A 19218-nucleotide genomic window follows, 5' to 3' on the forward strand; every position below is an offset into this window, starting at 1 on the left:
TTTAATCTATGGTCCAATTTTGTACCGGGACCACAATACTGATAGCCTGGAATATGTAGTTCAAATGGCAGTTTGTTTATAATGTCATTAACAAGGCCCCGACCCTCAGAAATATTCCAAAATTAGGTGGTAGAGTATTAATAATTTTTATGAGATATCCAATCCCCTTAGTGTCATTCACTATAAAATTAGACAATTTGGTGCTTATCATGTCCATAATTCCAACCTTTTCATTGTAAAAATTGTGGTTCCCAGCATTTTCCTCCCCAGCTATCACCAATAACCTATCTATAAGTTTCCTGACATCATCAACCCACACAAATTCTTTGGGCAGGGTGTTGTATTGTTTGATTCCACTGCCAGTCTTGATTTGTGACCATATGGGCTTGATTAAATTATTGTATTTTGCCCCACTGCTAGACTTGACTCTTTTTTGTGTGGGATCATTGTTCTGGTATAGAGCATCTGATTTTATTAATATTTCTTTGTAATGTTCATAATCTTGATCTGTATAGCTGCCAGGCCTTTTCCGAGTAATCAGTTCCCACAATCCAGGTGTGCCGGGGTACTTAACAAAAGCACCTTTTTCTCCGAGACGAGATTCTGAATATACAATTATATCATCTCCCATAAATGTTACCCTGAAATTGCCAATTCTATGTATAATGCTGCCATCAAGCTCTGTGTCAGCATATAAGCCAAAAACCTCATCTTTATTGTCTTTAGGTGTTGTTAAATATTTTTGAGCTAGAAGACCCAATTCAATAGGATCCTGAGTAGCTTCAATTCTTCTAGGAGCAATAGGACTAGGTGTATGAATACTGGAAAGTGGGGTGAATGGATAATCTAATATGTTCCTTGCAGCTACAGGTACAAGCTCTGTGATCAAGTTTTGATTTTGCTCTGTAACAGTTTTGATATTCTTACCTAAATTATTAATAGCATCAATTACAGGCTGTTCTGTTTGTTTGTGTTTTTCATAAATTCCACGGTTCTCTGATTTCCATCCCTTAAATCTTTTTACAAGATAATCTCTTAACTTAAGATCATCAATTATTGGCCTTTTCATGGTTGTTTATATACGTCTCTACGTCTAGAAAATCGTTGATTTTATTTCTGTATTTGCCACTATTGGGTGTTCTTGTCATATCAATAGTGGCAAACCCATAACTGTCCTGGTTCCAGCACCTGCTGCAAAATTTAGAAAAATCATTGTAGCTCAGGTCCCCACCTACATATTCATCATGTATGTGCCTGAGGTTTGTATGATCTTGATGAAACACACATATAAAATTGCTGTTGTCTCGGATCAGCTGCTTGGGAATTTTAGAAAAAGTCTGTGCCAGGTAGAAGCAATCAATGTTTTTGTGCCGGCCCTGTGTGAAGAAATTTCTAACCTTGTTTTGATTATCCAGTATAATGTCATCAAACACAACAACAGAATTATCGAGACATTCATCAAGTGGCTTAACATCTGGTTCAAAAATGGCTATATCCAATCCATCATATAGCTTCATCAGCTGCTGATATTTTAATTGTTCCAAGCTCTTAGAGAAGATATACAAGTGCCTGTTTTTCCAGTCTAGCCAGTTGGGTGCCAATAAAAAATTATCAACCATTAGTGTAGTTTTACCACAAGCAGATGGCCCAACAATAAGACACCTAATATTATCAGGGAGCAATTTGCCATTTCTCTTATTCTGCTGTTCAGGCTCTGGCAGCCTTTTTATAACATCCCAGGCGTTCATATTATTATTTTGTCTGCATCGATCCAGCTGTGTTCTGGAAGTCCTAGCCATTTGACAAGTAACTTGTTGCCTTTTCTGCGGATGATTTTTTCTATGAGATATGTGTCAGGCTGTTTAGTTTTGTTGAGTTCTTCTTCATAAAACCTGCCTTTGAGAATTTCTCCTCGGTGATCTTTTATTATATATGTGTATCGGCTCCCAGGTTTAATTTGAGCCACTGTAAATAATTCTCTACTCCAGTTCCTTGTAAAACCTCTTTTGAATAAGTGCTTATATTTGCTGATTCTTACTTGATCCCCCACCCTGTATTTGGCCTTTCTTGTTGTTGGCTGGTATCTAGGATAATAAACAGTGCTGATCAATTTTTGCTCATCAGATGAAGTTACTTCAGAGGGTTTCATGTTGATTGTGGAATGGACCGAGTTGTTATATTTATGTAGAAGTTCTGGAAGAATATTAATCCATTTATAATTACCTTGCAGTGTAAATTGTTTATACATAAGATTTTTTAAGGTTCTGTTGAATCTCTCTACAATTGAGGCCTTGAGGTCACTGTAACTCGAGTAATGTTTTATTGCCTGGCTTTTAATAAATTGTTGAAACACTGAATTATAAAATTCTTTGCCATTATCTGTTTGCAAATAGCGCGGGGATCTTCCACTCTGATTTATGATTGTTCTAAAAGCTTCTGTAACACATTTTCCAGTCTTGGATTTAAGTGCCACAGCCCAGGCAAATTTTGAAAATGTGTCTATTACAGTAAGTAAATACTTGTAGCCCTTGTTGATTTTGTCTAAGTTTTTCAACTGCCCACTTGACAACTCAATCAAGTCGCTTTGCCATAAATCATCTATGCCCTTTGTGACTACTGGGAGTCTCTTAAAATTATGTCTGGCCTGTCTGTGTAATTCATCAACAATAATTTTTCTAGACATAATATGTAAACAAGAATATTGCAACTATAGGGTGTTCAGCAGCTGATACTGCAGGATTTTCTAAATATAATTTGTCCCCAATATGTATTTTAAATTCCAGAGAGCCATCATCTTCAGTATAGGCTGTTTCCAATGTATTGGGGTCGGTAAAATCCTCCAATTCTACACTGGTGACTTTTGGTTTGTTGTCAGCATTTGTTATTGATAAGATAGGGTAGTGGTGTGCCTGTGGCTGAAACCAATATTTGATTTTGATTGGTCTCAGTGTGCCCCCAACAAAAAACTGGTAATAAAATTGTGCAGGGGACAGCTTATATATTTTGCCACCTGGTGTAAATGGAGAATCATATTCTTGGTTGGGGATGCTGTTTAATTCAAGAATTACTGAATGTTTTGGATTCTCGATTATGCCTGTTATTTCTTTTTCTGCTGTGAGCAATCTGCTTGTTACAGATTCAAGATGCTCATTGATGGTCCTAACAATCTCATCGTGCCCTGGCTTGATTTTTATTTCCACGCCAAGTTTTTTGTATTGTTGCACAATCTCTTGTAGCTGGGTGGCAAAAACAGACAAAGCATTTGCTTGATTGGATTCCATGGTCCCTAGCTGTTGCTTGATATTAGCTACAATTTGCTGTAAATTTTCAACAACTGCCAATTTTGAATTTTGAGCAGTAAGATCATGGACCTGTCTTCTGATATCCTCAAACAGGGCATGCAATTCATTAATATGTTGATTTGTTGGTAGAGTGGCCACTGTCTGAGTGAGATGTTTGATCTCTGCCTGGATATTCTTGATATCTTCTGATTTCAATATGCGATTCACTGCCCTCTTAATATTTTTAAGTTCCTGTGATGTGGGCAGATTTGATACTGTATTTTGCAAAAATTCAAGTGCCAATTTTACATTGTTTAATTCAGAAGCATCAGCCACATTTTGCATAGCATTTTGGAGCAGGGCTATATCTGCCTGAGAGGGTGTTGAATGTTGTAAAATTTCAAGTTTTGTTTGGATATCATCTATCAAATGATGAAAATGAGATAATTCAGATTCAGTGTTGAGGTTTTCAAGCTTTGTGATTTGTTGCTGGACACTAACAAGTGTATCTACAATCCCAGGCAATCGGGATTCTAGTACATTTGCCAAATCACTTTGCACTGCTGCTATTGTACCTTCAAGATGGGTTATGGAACTTTGAATTTTTCCAAAATCTTCATATGTTTCAAGTTGCAGCTTAATATTTGCTACACTCCGAGTTATTGCATTCAAAGCATCAGAAGATGGCAAATTGTTCATAAAATTTTCAAGTGTCTCAATTTTTTCTTTAACCTCGGCTATGGCATTGTTCAGAGGGTCCAGATTAGGTATTTGGAGTGACTGAATCTGTTCTTTTAGAGTGGAAATCACTAGATCAAAATCTTCTTGTGATTTTATGCTTTTGACAATTGTTTGGAGTTGTGTCTGGACATTATTAATCTGCTCCTCTAATTGCTGTTTCAATTGCTCAGAGTTGTTAGCCTGGGTCTTAAATTTGGCTTGAAGAGCTGCTACAGCTTCTTCCAAACTTTGAAAATTATCTAATGTGGCCAAATCAGTATATTTCTGAAGCAACAATTTGAGTTCAGAATCAATTTTAAGAAGAGGGTCCATGCATTGTGATTGCAAATTTGTAATTTCTAGTTGAAGACTGGCATTCAGTGTGGTTTGTAAAGCTTGTAAATCGCTTCTTAATTTCTTGACTCTGACATCAAGCATCAGAATCTCATCACTGTGATCTTCATGTCTTGTATGGCCAAATATATCATTAGGCATTTTTGTTTTAGCGGTTATTTATTATTGAATATCTAATTCTTAATTCTATAAAAAAAGGTATAAGCTTGTCATAGGATCCCGGGACCTCAATATATAAGCAGTCACCAGCAGAAACAGTATAAACAGTGCCAGAAACCATGTTTGAGTGCTTAATTCTGTAAATATTTCTCCCTACTGAAATTTTAACATCACCCTCAGGGGTTGTAATAAATTGCAATTGCCCACCTACAGGTAATTGGTAATGATTTAAATTATTGTTAAATATGTACAATATTTTGCCTGTTTCATCATCAATATCTGTAAGTATGCTGTTCAGATGAATAATTAACAAGCCACTCAGTTTAGACAGCATATCAGGAGAGGGTTGTGGTGTTGGCAGATCCATAATACCTTGTTTTTTGAACCCAAATAAGTTCATAGGCATGTTTATTTATTTCAAATCATGCTCTGTAATTGGGCATTGATTCCCACTTTTCAAATCACAATGACCCCACGGTAGAGTATGTATGCCACATGATAAAATGCATCTCTTATCATCATGTGGGTCCAGAGCCACTTTTCTTACAACATTTGAAGTCAATAAGTGATCCACACTCTGAATTCTGCATTCTGATGTTCTGATTAAATTTTGGGATTTGATGCAATTTTTATAATCTTCAAATTCAAGCTCTTTTTCAACAGTTACTCTGCCAATGCCCTTGGCTTTTTTGGCAACAGCACCACTACATGTCTCAAAACTGTACATCTTGGCACTTAACCCAGCAAATTCCACAATAACATCACCAAGTGTCTCATCTTTTAACATGCCGGGTACTTTTTTGTTGTGGGGTTGAATCTTTGTATGTTCACTGGTATCAAAATATTTAAATAATTCAGGTTGTGCCATATCTTGATAAACATCTTCTGTTTTAATATCAAGAATAAAACTATCCGTGTCCATGTACATCAATTTTACATTATCACCATAAAAAGGTTTCAACACATCATAATACAATATTAACATGTGTAATTTGGCCAAATCCAATATCACAGCCCCTACATAAATAGGTTTATCAAACTTAATCTTTGTTTTTTTCATGTTGAAAAGTGCCATGTGCTCATCATAAATTCTTCTGTAATTGAAATTAGGCTTTGCAACCAATTTTTTGCTCAGGCTGGGGTCAGTAATTATTTTAACATCGGTATGTTTTCTGACATTTTCTATTGTTTTGCCATACACAGAATTGACCATCAATTTAAATAAGGCCTTATCAAATTGGCTCTTTGCAGATGTTCGAAGCTCTGTGTTTGTATCAATGTATGGCTTCAACCATCTTGAGTGCCTGAACCTCAAAACTTTGCCAAGTTTGGTCACTTGAACACCATGATGCATCAGGAACTGGAGGTTTTTGTAATATATGACATAACCTTGTTTCGGCTCCAGAGTCATCATGAGCTTCTTCTGTTTAGAGCCAGGTGAGCACTGAACCTCGGGAATTGGGGGCAGATCAGAAAATTTGTTGTGCAAATCATCAGGAATTGTCAGATCAACCTCTAAGAAGAGGCCATAGTCACTGTCATCAAAATCCTTAAGATCTTCAATATTGAAATCTTCGACCCATTCAAGCTCTGCATGTGGCAATTTTTGCATCATGGCATGACCATAGAGGCTGTTTGCATCTACATACACTATATAATTTGATGGCCGTGCTGGATCATAATCAGACATATATTTGTTATTTGCTCTGGCATATCTCTGGGAACATTGCACCATCCCTCCTCTTATACCTTTCTCCATAAACAGATACGTATCTTGATCTTGGATCAGATCTAATTGCTTTTTGGTGTTGAAAAACGTTGCAGCCCATGCTAGGCCCGAAACACTGAAAAAATACACTGGGTCCAACCCATAATTTTGCATAGAAGATTTTCTGAATGCCTGCATTACATCAGCTAAGAGGGTCACATCAAGTTTTAAATATGCCTTGTGATAATCACCAAATGTCTGGCATTTTAAATTGTTCCACATCAATTGGGCATGGTGATAATCATCATCAGTGATTCCAGATCCTCTGATTTTGCTGTAAAACTCTTCTTGTGGTGGCAGAGAACATTCATCAAATTTAGAAAAATCTGTAACATAATCATATGGATATACACCCTTCCGCCTAATTAATTTCAGGTCCTGATTTGGAAACAATGCACGTGTGATTTTGAATTGGTCATCAGATAATTGAGTGGCCAGTGTGGCCAGGCTAGCAGATAAAATTCTGTAAGAATCAAGAAATCTTATGTGAATAGGAACATCTTTAACTTTAATTATTTTGCTAATAGCAATATATTTCTCATCATTTTCAGCTAAAATATTTAAATTCTGCTTGTCAAATCCCTCATATCTAATCAGATGATGGAAATCATAATTGGATGCTCCATGGCAAAATATGGGGACAAATCTTGGTCTCTTGATCTTAATATTACAGCTATTACACAGGGCCCTTAAGAATTTTCCATCTGTATGAGAATGGTGATGTACCTTGATATTTGTATCTGAAAATTCAGATTCACATACCGGGCATTTTTCTGCTTTGTTGAAATCTTCAATCTGTTTCTCTGTTAAAGGCAACATAGGCTCTGATTTTAATAAGATCTTAGATGCTATGTCACGGCACTCATTTTCTATTCTATGTGCAAATATTTTGATGGCATCTGGCCCCATGTATAAGTGTGGCTCACTAGCTACACCATCCCGTATAACTATATAACAAAAACTGGAAGGTTCATGTAGCTGGTATGGTGTAATTGAAGAATCTTCAGGATCTGGGCTACAAAATGCAAGAGGTTTGAGATTTGATTCAAAATCACAGACAATATATGCTGGGTGTTCCAACGAGGCTTCAAACTTATTGAATTTTGCTTTTTCACTTGGATTAGGCATCACCATATGAACAGGTTTATGGTTGCCACAATATTTCAGATGCTCAATTAACTTATTTTTTGCAATTTCTGCACTCTCTTCACGAACCCCATTCACCATTTTTCTACCATCAAATACAGTTAAGCATCTTCTGCACAACTTAAATATTTTTTTATATTTGTCTAGTTGTGTTCTCACCAAAGCTTCAAAATTATGTATCAGAGTGTAATGGTGTGTGTCATCCCCTTCAATTAAGAGCAGATCAATTGGAACAGCAGATTCATCATCAAGTGTACTGATTCTGAGAGGTTCTATCAAGCAATTGTCACGACCAGTGGAACAAATAAAAACGTTAATAGATAATTGTTTATCATTGATATGCCTGGCTCTTTTTTCAAATTTATCAATATTCTGAACAGACATTGGATATTCTAAACCCTCCATTGCATCATCAAATTGATGTTCATGTTGTTTGTAATAACTTATTCTCTCAGGATGCCTTGAAACTGGATACAAAGCAGCTAATATACACCACAAAAAGCATTTCTGGTCGGTATTTTCAATATTGACCACGGCTCTTTTGTTTTTAATATTATCAGGTAATGGCAGATATGTAGATCCTTGTAATGAGCTGAATTCAGAAATATTAACATATAATTTGTGTGATGAACCGCATAGGGTCCATCCAGACTCTTTTGCAGCAAATTCAGAGTGTTTAATGTTCAATTGATCCATCAAACTGCTTATTATTGTGTCTGAATTTGTATTTGAATATACAGGTACAGTTTCTGTTATGTGGGGCTGTGTAAATTTTGTGCCATTTGGTTTCTTATATTGAGTATACAATTTGAGGGACAGCTTATAAGAGCCATTTTGTGCATTTAGAATTGCCTGCACATCAGGATTTACACTGTTCAAAAAATTCTCAATGCCACATCTTGGCTCTGATACAAACCGATAATCTCTTAATTGGCTATTAAAACTGCTATGGATAGGTGGTGCATTGCGTGGCTGCTTTGCTGCTCTGGCATTAAGAGGTGCTTCGTGCTTCCTTTTCAGAGCAGATGTGGATGGTTGTGTTGATGACTGTGCAGAGCAAGTATCTTTATGTTTATATGCGAAATATTGCATGTTGTATTTTATATGGCATTTGGGGCATGTTTTTGTGGGAGTTCTGCATTTGTCTGGGTTACAAATCTTTTGGTGTCTGGCCCAATTAGAGCTAAATATATTTTTATTGCATTGGTTACAATATTTTTGTTTTGGCATTTTACTTGTTGTTTATTCTGGGCTTCAATTCAAAGCTTTATACTTAACAGTTAGGTTCGGCTGTGTGATTTGTATATTTAGTGTATATACTTAATATTAATATTATTAATATTATTATTAATTTTTATCCTCGGTTTTATTATATAATTTTTTGGGTTTTAAATCAAAACTCTATGCCTATCTTATGACAGGTTGTAAGGCCAATGGCCCACAAGTGGAAATATTGATCTAAACTGACCTTCCGCAAATGCCTGCGCGGACATGCATGTCTAGCTCAATGGCCTTGTTATGTATTGATTTTTGTATAACAGGCTGGGATAGATATAAGCTTGACCCTAAATATGAGTGGATTACAATAAACAAGCTGGATATCAGGCAAAATATTGTTCAATATACCAGAAATATGAATTAAAACAAACAAGCCTGTAAGTATGAGAAACACTGTAACAACACGTCTGTTCTTCTCAAGCACTGTAACAACACGTCTGTTCTTCTCAAGCTCTCTCACAATACTGGCTGATATGCAATGCAAAATCTCTTTATATACCCCAAGCACAGATTAAAACTTCTGAAACAATAAACCAATCAGAATATAATACATCATCATATTATATCATAATTAAGCAATTAAAAAACAATACATGGCTAATAATTTGTTGCACAGCATGATGCAATAGCTCTTGCATCATAATTTGTTGCTGGTGTTGCACAGCATGATGCAAGAGCTCTTGCATTACATGTGTGTGTGTGTGTGTGTGTGTGTGGGTGTGTGTGTGTGTGTGTGTGTGTGTGTGTGTGTGTGTGTGTGTGTGTGTGTGTGGGTGGGTGGGTTTTTGGCTTAATTTCAGGTATAGCCAAAAAAATATCAATTTTTGACAAGTTTATGAACAAAAATCTGGTTGATGCAACTTTTATAAGTATAAGCAAATCAATCTGAGGAGGCTCTTCCTTTCTGAAGAGGCATTTTTACAAAAATCTTGGACTAGACAGAGTTCCACACTTGATCAAAAAGCTCATATGCTCATGTTGAGCTAGTTTTAAGTATAGCCAAACCTGCTTGAGAGGAGCTCTTCCTTTCTTGGGTTTATGCCCCCACCAAACACACTACTGGAGCGTGATGGCGTAAATTTGAGTGTGTTCCTTGATCCTTCCTGCGTCGATTAAAATCGTTTCAGGTGATAAGGGTTCATAAACACTATTACTTCGGTACTTGTTTTCACCTTAATTTGTTCGCATTCATTTACGCCATAAGGATAGCATGGGGGTGGTTTTTCTGCTATTGTCTAAAAAGTACTTACCACCTCGAGTCGGTCGGGGGTTAAAAATGTAGCTTGGAGCTTCCCGCAGCGAATCCAGTCGGTCTCCAAGGTATAACGGATTGGGGGGGCTCCAGGGGGGGTAAACTTCCCCGGGACGTGCACTTTTTCCGTGATTCTTGAGAAATCTCACGCTTCACTTCACATCCGAAATTTGAAATTGTGATATCTCAGGAACCACTTTATCAAAATTCGTCACCTTTTCACAGAGTGTGGTTGACACGTTCACAAACCCGTATTTGCACAGTGGCGGACCACTCCCGATCGAAATTCGCACTTTTTGGACGCGTTTCGGACTACCGTAACGCGTGCGTGCCGAGTTTAGACCGTCTCCACGTATCGAGTCGCCCCAGACAGGGACAGAGGGAATCTCGTTAATCCATTCATGCGCGTCACTAATTGGATGACGAGGCATTTGGCTATTCTGACTGAGCCCATTAGCCCCGTCTCTTCCCTATGTTAGCATAGGTACTTTAATACTCAAGATTTTTACTGATCTTCCAACTCCTACTCCACCTTTCTCTCACCTCTGCCGGTCATACAATAGTACGACCAATAAATAAATAAATAAATAATAATAAATTAAAATAAGTTAAGTTGTATATAGATATAACTCTTTATATATGAATTTCTTGTATAATATAGATAGTTGTGTGACTCTCTTCGTCCTTTACCCTCCTTCTTTATGTATTTCTGTATTTCTGTCTAGTGCGCGCGGATCTGCGAGTTCCCCCTATGGTATCCGGGCGCTTGGCTCCCCCGAGCGCATGATTGTGTCTATCTCCCTCGTTACCGACACCACCTCTCCTCTCGTCTCTCCTTTGGGGGGGGAACCTTCTTCCGTTTGCGGGGATCTCGGATTTTCAGGTCTCCCCTCGCTTTAGCCTGGGTGACGAGGATCAACAAGTTTCACCTCTTCCCTCGTCGTTGCCAGGCACGTGGTTCCCCCCGTGAACCCTTTGGTAGTTGTCTATTTGTAGTCCAAGTGCTGATTGACAATCTTGATAGACGTTCGGATTGCCGTTAAGCTCAGCGTCATGAGGAGCTCGTTGCTGCTGATGCCCAGCTGTCTTAGCGCAGCACGTGTGATTGGAGGTAGAGCTCCTCTTGACCCCAGGACTATGGGAGTATGGATCACCCGATCGGCCTGAAGTGTGGACGCTACCACCTCGTCCAACTTCTTGTATTTATCCACCTTCTCCTTCCCCGCTTCCTTGAGTGAATTCTCAGTTTCGAACCTGACCGTCATGTCGGTAACGTACGCGACGTTATCCTTCACTAGGACGAGGTCCGGCTTAAGACGCTCCTTGGTCGCAGGTATGGAGAAGGTTTGCTCTTTAGCCACAGTGTACCCTTTTGCGGAAGCCTCTATGATGTCCCGCAGTTCATCATGACGCTTGATCCGCAGTCCTTTTGATGCTGTGCAGGCGCCTATTACGTGCCATAGGGTCTCGGGCGCCGCATGGCATCTCCTGCACTCATCGGACTCCACCACCTTAGCGCTTTTGAGGACATGGTTGAGTCCAACCGTGTTAACTAAGCCTCAATAAGTCGTTGAGCTGACCGGGCTTTAGTAGTCCCTGATTGACGAGAGCTGCGTTGGCTATGGGGTCGTTGAAGAAGTTCTTGACTCCCAAGCCATGTAGTGGCTGCTGGCTCCATCGCTCCGGCTCCGAACCAGTTATTAATTTTCTGGCCGCAGCAATGGTGTCCAGCGTAACAGGTGTTTGGACGCCAGTCACTCTGGCAATGCCTTCGATTCTGGCGCCCATGCCTGTCTCTTGGAAGAGGTGTGTTACCACCTCGTCCCGCGAGTCTCTCAGTCTACAGAGATTTCCTAGTATCCCCAGCTGAATGATGGTGGTCAGGCGCGGAACGCCTAGACCACCATCGCGCTTTTTACAGTACAATAACTGATCGGTGGTGGATTCAGGTAACTTGAAGGCCCGTTTGTGGAACCTCCTGACTTCCAAGTCAATGGATTCCAGGAAGTTCTTTGAAACCCCGACATTCACCCATGCATATTGGAATTTAGGCAGGATGTTGGTGCCGATAAGTTTCGCCTTCTGGTGTGGCTTTAACTTGAGCCTGGAGGCGCGGATCAGGATCTCCTTGACCTCCCGCAGGTGATATTTGTTCGAGAGGCCTTGTGCCAGAGTGTATTGGCACCCGAGATAGTTGAAGACCTCTCCCGTTTTCACCACCTTGATGGGCATACCGCCCAGCGTGAGCTGAGGGGAACCAGTAACCCATGTTTTGTGTGTGCCTTCAATTTGAAAGGCCACACATTTCTCAGTCGAGATGCCCATGTCGAGTTTGTCAAGGAATTGACTCACTCGGGCAAGCTGGGTGTTCATTCCAGCAGCGTTGTTTGTGAAAATCACGAGATCGTCGGCGTATGCTGATGCTGCTAGTTTCTGGTTGCCCAGATCATAGCCAGCACCGGCGCCTTTGATATCCTCAATTAGCTCATCCATTACGAGGTTGAACAGGAATGGGCTCAAGCAGTCCCCTTGCTTGATCCCTCTTCGCAGCTCGATGGATTCGCCGTATACTGTTGTGCAGATTCCGTCGTACATATCTGCAATTAAGGATATCAGGTGTTGATTGACACCTTTCTTCGTCAAAGCATCAATCATTGCTGCGTGTGGAACGGTGTCAAAGGCTTTACTTATGTCCACCGCGCAGCCGGTGAGGGTTCTTCGGGCTTGCTTTTTGGCGTGGCTTATCGCTTTATCCAAGATAAAGCAGTTCGCCGCGCACCCCTCGCCCTTGACAAACCCCTTCTGCTCAGTCGTGAAACTAATGAAGCGTCGCAGGGTCTCGTCAAGAATGCCGGTGAAGGTCCGGCATACGATTGAGCTTATCGTGATGGGCCGCCAGTTCTTAACCTGGGATCTGTCCTTTCCCATCTTGGGAAGGAAGATCGTTCGGTTCTGCTTCCACCTCTTCGGAACCGAGCCCGCATATAGGATATAGTTGAAGAGGTGGGTGAGCGTTGTTGTGACCCCTAGTTGTCTCAGGTGGACCCTCCTGAGACCGTCGGGGCCTGCGGCCTTGTCTTTGAGATTGGCTAGCCTTTTACGGACACTGTCCACCGAAATCGGAAGCATCATTGCCAATCTACTCTCCTCGTCAATTCCTTTTTCTTTGAAGTTGGCTGTGAAGGAGCCTTCTTGACTCCACAGATCCTGGTAGAACTCGACGAATTCCCTGTTCCCAGGTCTGACATCCTGTTCGTCCAGAAACTCACTGGAGTTCTGAACGATGGAGTCCGCAATCTTCTGTGGACACTTTTTGAAGATTGCTTGAGTTTTGGCGTAGAGCTGGTCAGCTCTCTTGCACCTCGACTTCCTTCGCCCCTTCTTTGGTGTTGCTGTTCTTGGGGGTGGAGTGCTAGCCACCACCCCCGCCTTCAGCACACTGGTGAGCACGTCCACTATCTCTTCCAGTTTCTCACCTGCCCGTTCCTTTCCTAGGTCGAACAGCTCCCTTATTCCCCTGTCGAGTTCGCGCAAGCGTGACTCCGGGTTAGGAGGAATCCCTTCCAGGTACTCCACAAATGGTTCCGCTAGGATATTTGTGGGTCCAGGATCCTCTGGGCTGTTCACGTCTACCAATTTATCCACCATAAGATGGACATTGATAACGTATGGTTCTTCCGTGTGCTCTTTCATCTTCGGCTCCGGGTTTGGCGTTGCCGCCTCCGGTTCGGTCTCCTGAGAGTACGGGTTCTCAAGGGAGCCTTCCCTTTCGTCTCTCCTCCCGGGGCAGTAGGGATCAATGAGTTTCACCTCTCCCCCCACTGCTGCCGGGTGCCTGGCTTCCTCGAGCTCCTCCGTTGAATCCGAGCTTGTCTCATCCGGTTCGACCAGTCTGACTGCCATTGTGGTTTTGGTGGCCTCTGGGGCTCTTTCTGGCAAGGATCGACGAGTGTCACCTCTCCCCTCTTTGCTTTCGGGGCAGCGGGGATCCACGAGTTTCACCTCTACCCCCGCTGTTGCCGATTCCTTAGAGCCCCCGAGTTCTCTCAGTTCCGCTGGGCCTCTTACTTCCTGTTCTGGATGTACCAGAGCCTGGCTCTGGTCCTCGCCTCTGCAGGCGGTGGGGGTATCGGACGGCTCGGGCCTAGGTTTATCCGGTGCTGTAAGGAGTCCCTGCTGGGCAAGGTGTCTCCTCTTGTCCCGGATTTGCCTGAGTGTTTTTGTTGGGAACGCAGCTGTTAATTCCCGCCGTCTACCCTCCGCATCGAGATCCCTCCTCTCGATTTCCAGGAAGGTATGTGTGTCCTCCACTGACCACACTTTACTCCTGGCTGGACCAGGTCTTGGAACCTTTTCTTGTGAGATCTTGACCTCGTTCCAAGCGTCAGGATGCGCCTTGCGTTGATGCTGACTTAGGCCCACCTGCTTCTGGAATGTCCTCCCGCATGGTTTCCCATCGGTAACGACTTGGCAGGCTATTACTGCGGGCGTCACTGGTCCACTTTCTACCACTGGCATGTCGGGCTGCCGACATTTCGGGGCATGGGTCTCCATCGCATGAAGCCCATCCTTCTCTTTGCCACACTTCCGACACTGGTATATCACGTCCGTCAGATGCAGCTCGCGATAATGCTTCGCTACACCCTTCTGCGACGTGAATACCAGGTGGAAATGTGTGTGGCAAGTGTACACCCCGTCCACTCTTTCGAATGGGTACACTATCCTCACCTTCTCTTCACTCCTCCTCCCCGTTTTCCTCTCTCCATCTCTCACCTCTCTCCTGCTCTCTCCTCCTCCAACCTCAACTCGCTGACTGGCTTCAGACGCATTATACTTAGTACTTTTAGTCGTGGCCATAATAGAGTCAGGAGGTTGTTTGAAGGTCGGCTCGGTTCACCGCGGCCAACCTACAGGCCCGGTTCCGGCTTTCTGTAACGATACCCACCAATGTCGCCGGCCGACATCAAGGGCTGCCTGGTCTCCGCATTCGTTACTTGGTTTTCCAGGAGCTTTCGCTCCCAGAAGTCCCTTCGCCCTATCACTCATCATAGGTTTCACTTTTGTCCATCCTGCCTTTCCTGATCAAAGACCCGGATCCCCGGAGTATAGGGTAAATCGCCCTACTCCACCTACTCCCCAGGCTTAGCCACAGTTACGCCAAGTACCCCCAGCTTAATCAGGCCGAGGGTCGGCACCACCGAGTCTTCAGTGTTGTGGACCCCGTTCAATGAACTTGCCATGCTTCCTAGTCCTTCTCTCTCCCACCACTGCCTCTATCTCCGCTTGGCTCGTTCCCTAAGGGTTTCCTGTCACCAGTCCCCCCTGGGCAGGTCTCCTCATCCAGCCCCAGCCTTATGGATGAGGTTTTGAACAGTACTAGGCATTCTGGACTCAACATCCCCCCATGACAAAGCGAGAGTGCGGCTTCACCTACCCCCTTCGCTGTTCTGGGAGTAGGGTTTTCTGTCAGGGTTTTCTCCCTTAGCCTTTGGGTCAAAACCCGCCCGCAAGGCAGCGGGTTGTCGGGGTTTCCTCCCCTAGCCTCTGGTCCGGGGTGGTGTACACCACTAGCTCACATATCTGCAACTGTATCACTATCCGCCACCTGTGACCCGCTCTGTACCCTGAGGCAGGGTTCTTAAGGGAACCTTCATGCGGGGGTCAACGAGTACCATCCCTCGCCCCGTAGTACCTGGGTGCAAGGATCGACGAGTTTCACCTCTACCCTCGTAGTGCCAGGCACTTAGCTCCCTTAAGAGAGTCATAGTTACTCCCGCCGTTTACCCGCGCTTCCCTGAATTTCTTCAGCGCGACATTCAGAGCACTGGGCAGAAATCACATCCCGTCAACACCCTCTCGGGCTGTCGGGATGCTTTGTTTTAATTAAACAGTCGGATTCCCCTGGTCCGTGCCGGTTCTGAGTCGACCGTTCGTCGGCGGCCGACTCGAGGGGAGGCACGTTCCCCCCGGCGCCCCCGAGGGGGGCAAGGGGTTCGGTGCGTTCCCCTCAGAGAGCCCAGGGACGCTCGCGGAAGTCCGACGCGCGGTCCACACTCGGGACGAGCAGGAACTGCCCGCCCCTCGCGAAGACCCACGCCGGACCGAACCCGCGGTGGCCCCCCGGGCCCCGACCGGCCCCGGTCCTCAGAGCCAATCCTTGTTCCGAAGGTACGGATCCAGATTGCCGACTTCCCTTACCCACATTAGTCTATCGTCAAGAGGCTCTTTACCTCGGAGGCCAGATGCGGATTCGGGTACGGCCAGGCCTCGGGACTCTGCTGCGCTGTTCCCACCAAGATTTTCAAGGTCCGACGGGCACCCGGGGAAACCGCACCCAACTACGGTTCTCTTAGCTTTCCCCAGTGTCCCCTTCTCCTTCTGGGAAGATTCCGGGGAGCGTAGGGGATCGCTCTGACAGAACAGACAACTCTGCCCCCGGGACCCGACGGATTCTCCTGGTGCCACCAGTTACCTGGACTTACGGACTTCGAGGGAACCCGCGACGCACTCCCGGTCCCGAGACGCGGCGGAGGGCTGGATACCCCACTTCCCTTTCGATCGCGGCCGAGACGCCGGCGCGTCGCGCTAACCACTACACCCGAAGGTGCGGTGACAGTCGCGAAACTGACCCGACGCATCGGTGGGAGTTCTCCGCGGTCTAAGGACCGGCTCACCCGCCTGCAACTGCTGTTGAGGCGGAACCCTTCTCCACGTCTGACCTCAGCGAGGTCTCATCAGATTATTTGCTACTACCACCAAGATTTGCAACGACGGCGGCTCCAGGCAGGCTCGCGCCCAGACCCTTCCACGCTCACCGCCGCGCCCTCCTACTCACCGCCGCGTCATTCTTACATAGTTGCCTATGCATGGAGCATTGCGGCGGCGGCCGGGTATAGGCACGACGCTCGATTGCCATCCATTTTCAGGGCCGGTTGCTTCGGCAGGTGAGTCGTTACACACTCCTTAGCGGATGCCGACTTCCATGGCCACCGCCCTGCTGTCTTGAGCAACCGACGCCTTTCATGGTTTGAGCAGCGTCGATTCAGGCACCTTAACCCGGCGTTTGGTTCATCCCACAGCGCCAGTCCTGCTTACCAGGAGCGGCCCACTGAGCACTCGGGTCCTGAAAAGAAGGCCCCGCTTCGCCCTAGGGGCAAGCGGGACCTCCATCCCGTTCAGAGTTTGAGAGTGGGTCGAGGCCGTTTCGGCCCCGAGGCCCCCGGTCATTCGCTTTACCGGGATGGACCCCCCTTGCGAGCGCCAGCTGTCCTGAGGGACACTTCGGAGGGAACCAGCTACTAGACGGTTCGATTGGCCTTTCGCCACTATGCTTAGCTCAGACGGTCGATTTGCACGTCAGAGGCGGTTCGGACTTCCACCAGGGTTTCCCCTGGATTCGTCCTGGCCGAGCATAGTTCACCATCTTTCGGGTCCCAGCGAGTGGGCTCTTAGGTACGATCCCCGCACCCGGAGGTGGGGGATCGCCCCGGGACTGCGCGAGGGCCCTTCGTTGAGCGACTCCGGGTCACCTCGATGGTCCCAGTCGCTTTGACTGCGCCTTCGGGTTTAGTGATTCCCTTAGACTCGCCCACGCGCTAGACTCCTTGGTCCGTGTTTCAAGACGGGTCGGATGGGCCACTCGTTGAACACCGCACGGGCCAGGGGCTCACAGTACGCCCCCCGCGAACCCCCCCGGACGACCGGGGAGACGGGGGGACACTGCCAGGCACGCCACATTGCTGCGACCTCTACGCCTTCCGTCAAGATTTTCGACGAATTTTTTAAGAATTTTCAAATTTTCAGATAGGAGGTTCCAGATAAGATCAAAAACTACATACTCAGATCTTCACCAAACGTTGCAGGGATACTTTGCATGTCAAGACACGTGGAAAAAACGTACAAAACAAGAGATTGGAGACATCAAGATTTTCGACGAATTTTTTAAGAATTTTCAAATTTTCAGATGGGAGGTTCCAGATAAGGTCAAAAACTACATACTCAGATCTTCACCAAACTTTGCAGGGATACGTTGGATGTCAAGACACGTGGAAAAACATACAAAACATAGGATTGGGGATATCAAGATTTTGGTCAAATTTTTTAAGAACCTTCAAATTTTCAGATAGGAGGTTCCATATAAAGTCAAAAACTTCATACTCAGATCTTCACCAAACATTGCAGGGATACATTGGATGTCAAGACACGTGGAAAAAACGTACAAAACAAGAGATTGGAGACATCAAGATTTTGGACGAATTTTTTAAGAATTTTCAAATTTTCAGAAAAGATGTTCCAGATAAGGTCAAAAACGACATACTCAGATCTCCACCAAACTTTTCAGGGATACTTTGCATGTCAAGACACGTGGAAAAAACGTACAAAACAAGAGATTGGAGACATCAAGATTTTCGACGAATTTTTTAAGAATTTTCAAATTTTCAGATGGGAGGTTCCAGATAACGTCAAAAACGACATACTCAGATCTTCACCAAACTTTGCAGGGATACTCTGCATGTCAAGACACGTGGAAAAAACGTACGAAACAAGAGATTGGAGACATCAAGATTTTCGACGAATTTATTAAGAATTTTCAAATTTTCAGATGGGAGGTTCCAGATAAGGTCAAAAACTACATACTCAGATCTTCACCAAACTTTGCAGGGATACGTTGGATGTCAAGACACGTGGAAAAAACGTACAAAACAAGAGATTGGAGACATCAAGATTTTGGACGAATTTTTTAAGAATTTTCTAATTTTCAGAAAGGATGATCCAGATAAGGTCAAAACCGACATACTCAGATCTTCACCAAACTTTGCAGGGATACATTGGATGTCAAGACACGTGGAAAAAACGTACAAAACAAGAGATTGGAGACATCAAGATTTTGGACGAATTTTTTAAGAATTTTCAAATTTTCAGATAGGAGGTTCCATATAGGGTCAAAAACTACATACTCAGATCTTCACCAAACTTTGCAGGGATACTTTGCATGTCAAGACACGTGGAAAAAACGTACAAAACAAGAGATTGGAGACATCAAGATTTTGGACGAATTTTTTAAGAATTTTCAAATTTTCAGATGGGAGTTTCCAGATAAGGTCAAAAACGACATACTCAGATCTTCACCAAACTTTGCAGGGATACTCTGCATGTCAAGACACGTGGAAAAAACGTACAAAACAAGAGATTGGAGACATCAAGATTTTCGAAGAATTTTTTAAGAATTTTCAAATTTTCAGAAAGGATGTTCCAGATAA

The 19218-nt window shown here is 43.9% G+C and overlaps 1 protein-coding gene and 1 pseudogene across 1 annotated transcript; both read right to left on the reverse strand.

Moving 5' to 3' along the window:
• Positions 1-11506: 11506 nt before the first annotated feature.
• On the reverse strand, positions 11507-14815 carry LOC145983263 (uncharacterized). Its single transcript, XM_083116423.1, has one exon. The coding sequence runs from the start codon at positions 14813-14815 to the stop codon at positions 11507-11509; it is 3309 nt and encodes a 1102-aa protein (XP_082972549.1).
• Positions 14816-16171: 1356 nt separating this feature from the next.
• On the reverse strand, positions 16172-17567 carry LOC145983264 (large subunit ribosomal RNA; annotated as a pseudogene).
• Positions 17568-19218: the final 1651 nt, after the last annotated feature.

The sequence above is a fragment of the Lepisma saccharinum genome, unplaced genomic scaffold (genome assembly GCF_977018435.1).
Source record: "Lepisma saccharinum unplaced genomic scaffold, izLepSacc3.1 HAP1_SCAFFOLD_708, whole genome shotgun sequence".
NCBI lineage: Eukaryota > Metazoa > Arthropoda > Insecta > Zygentoma > Lepismatidae > Lepisma > Lepisma saccharinum.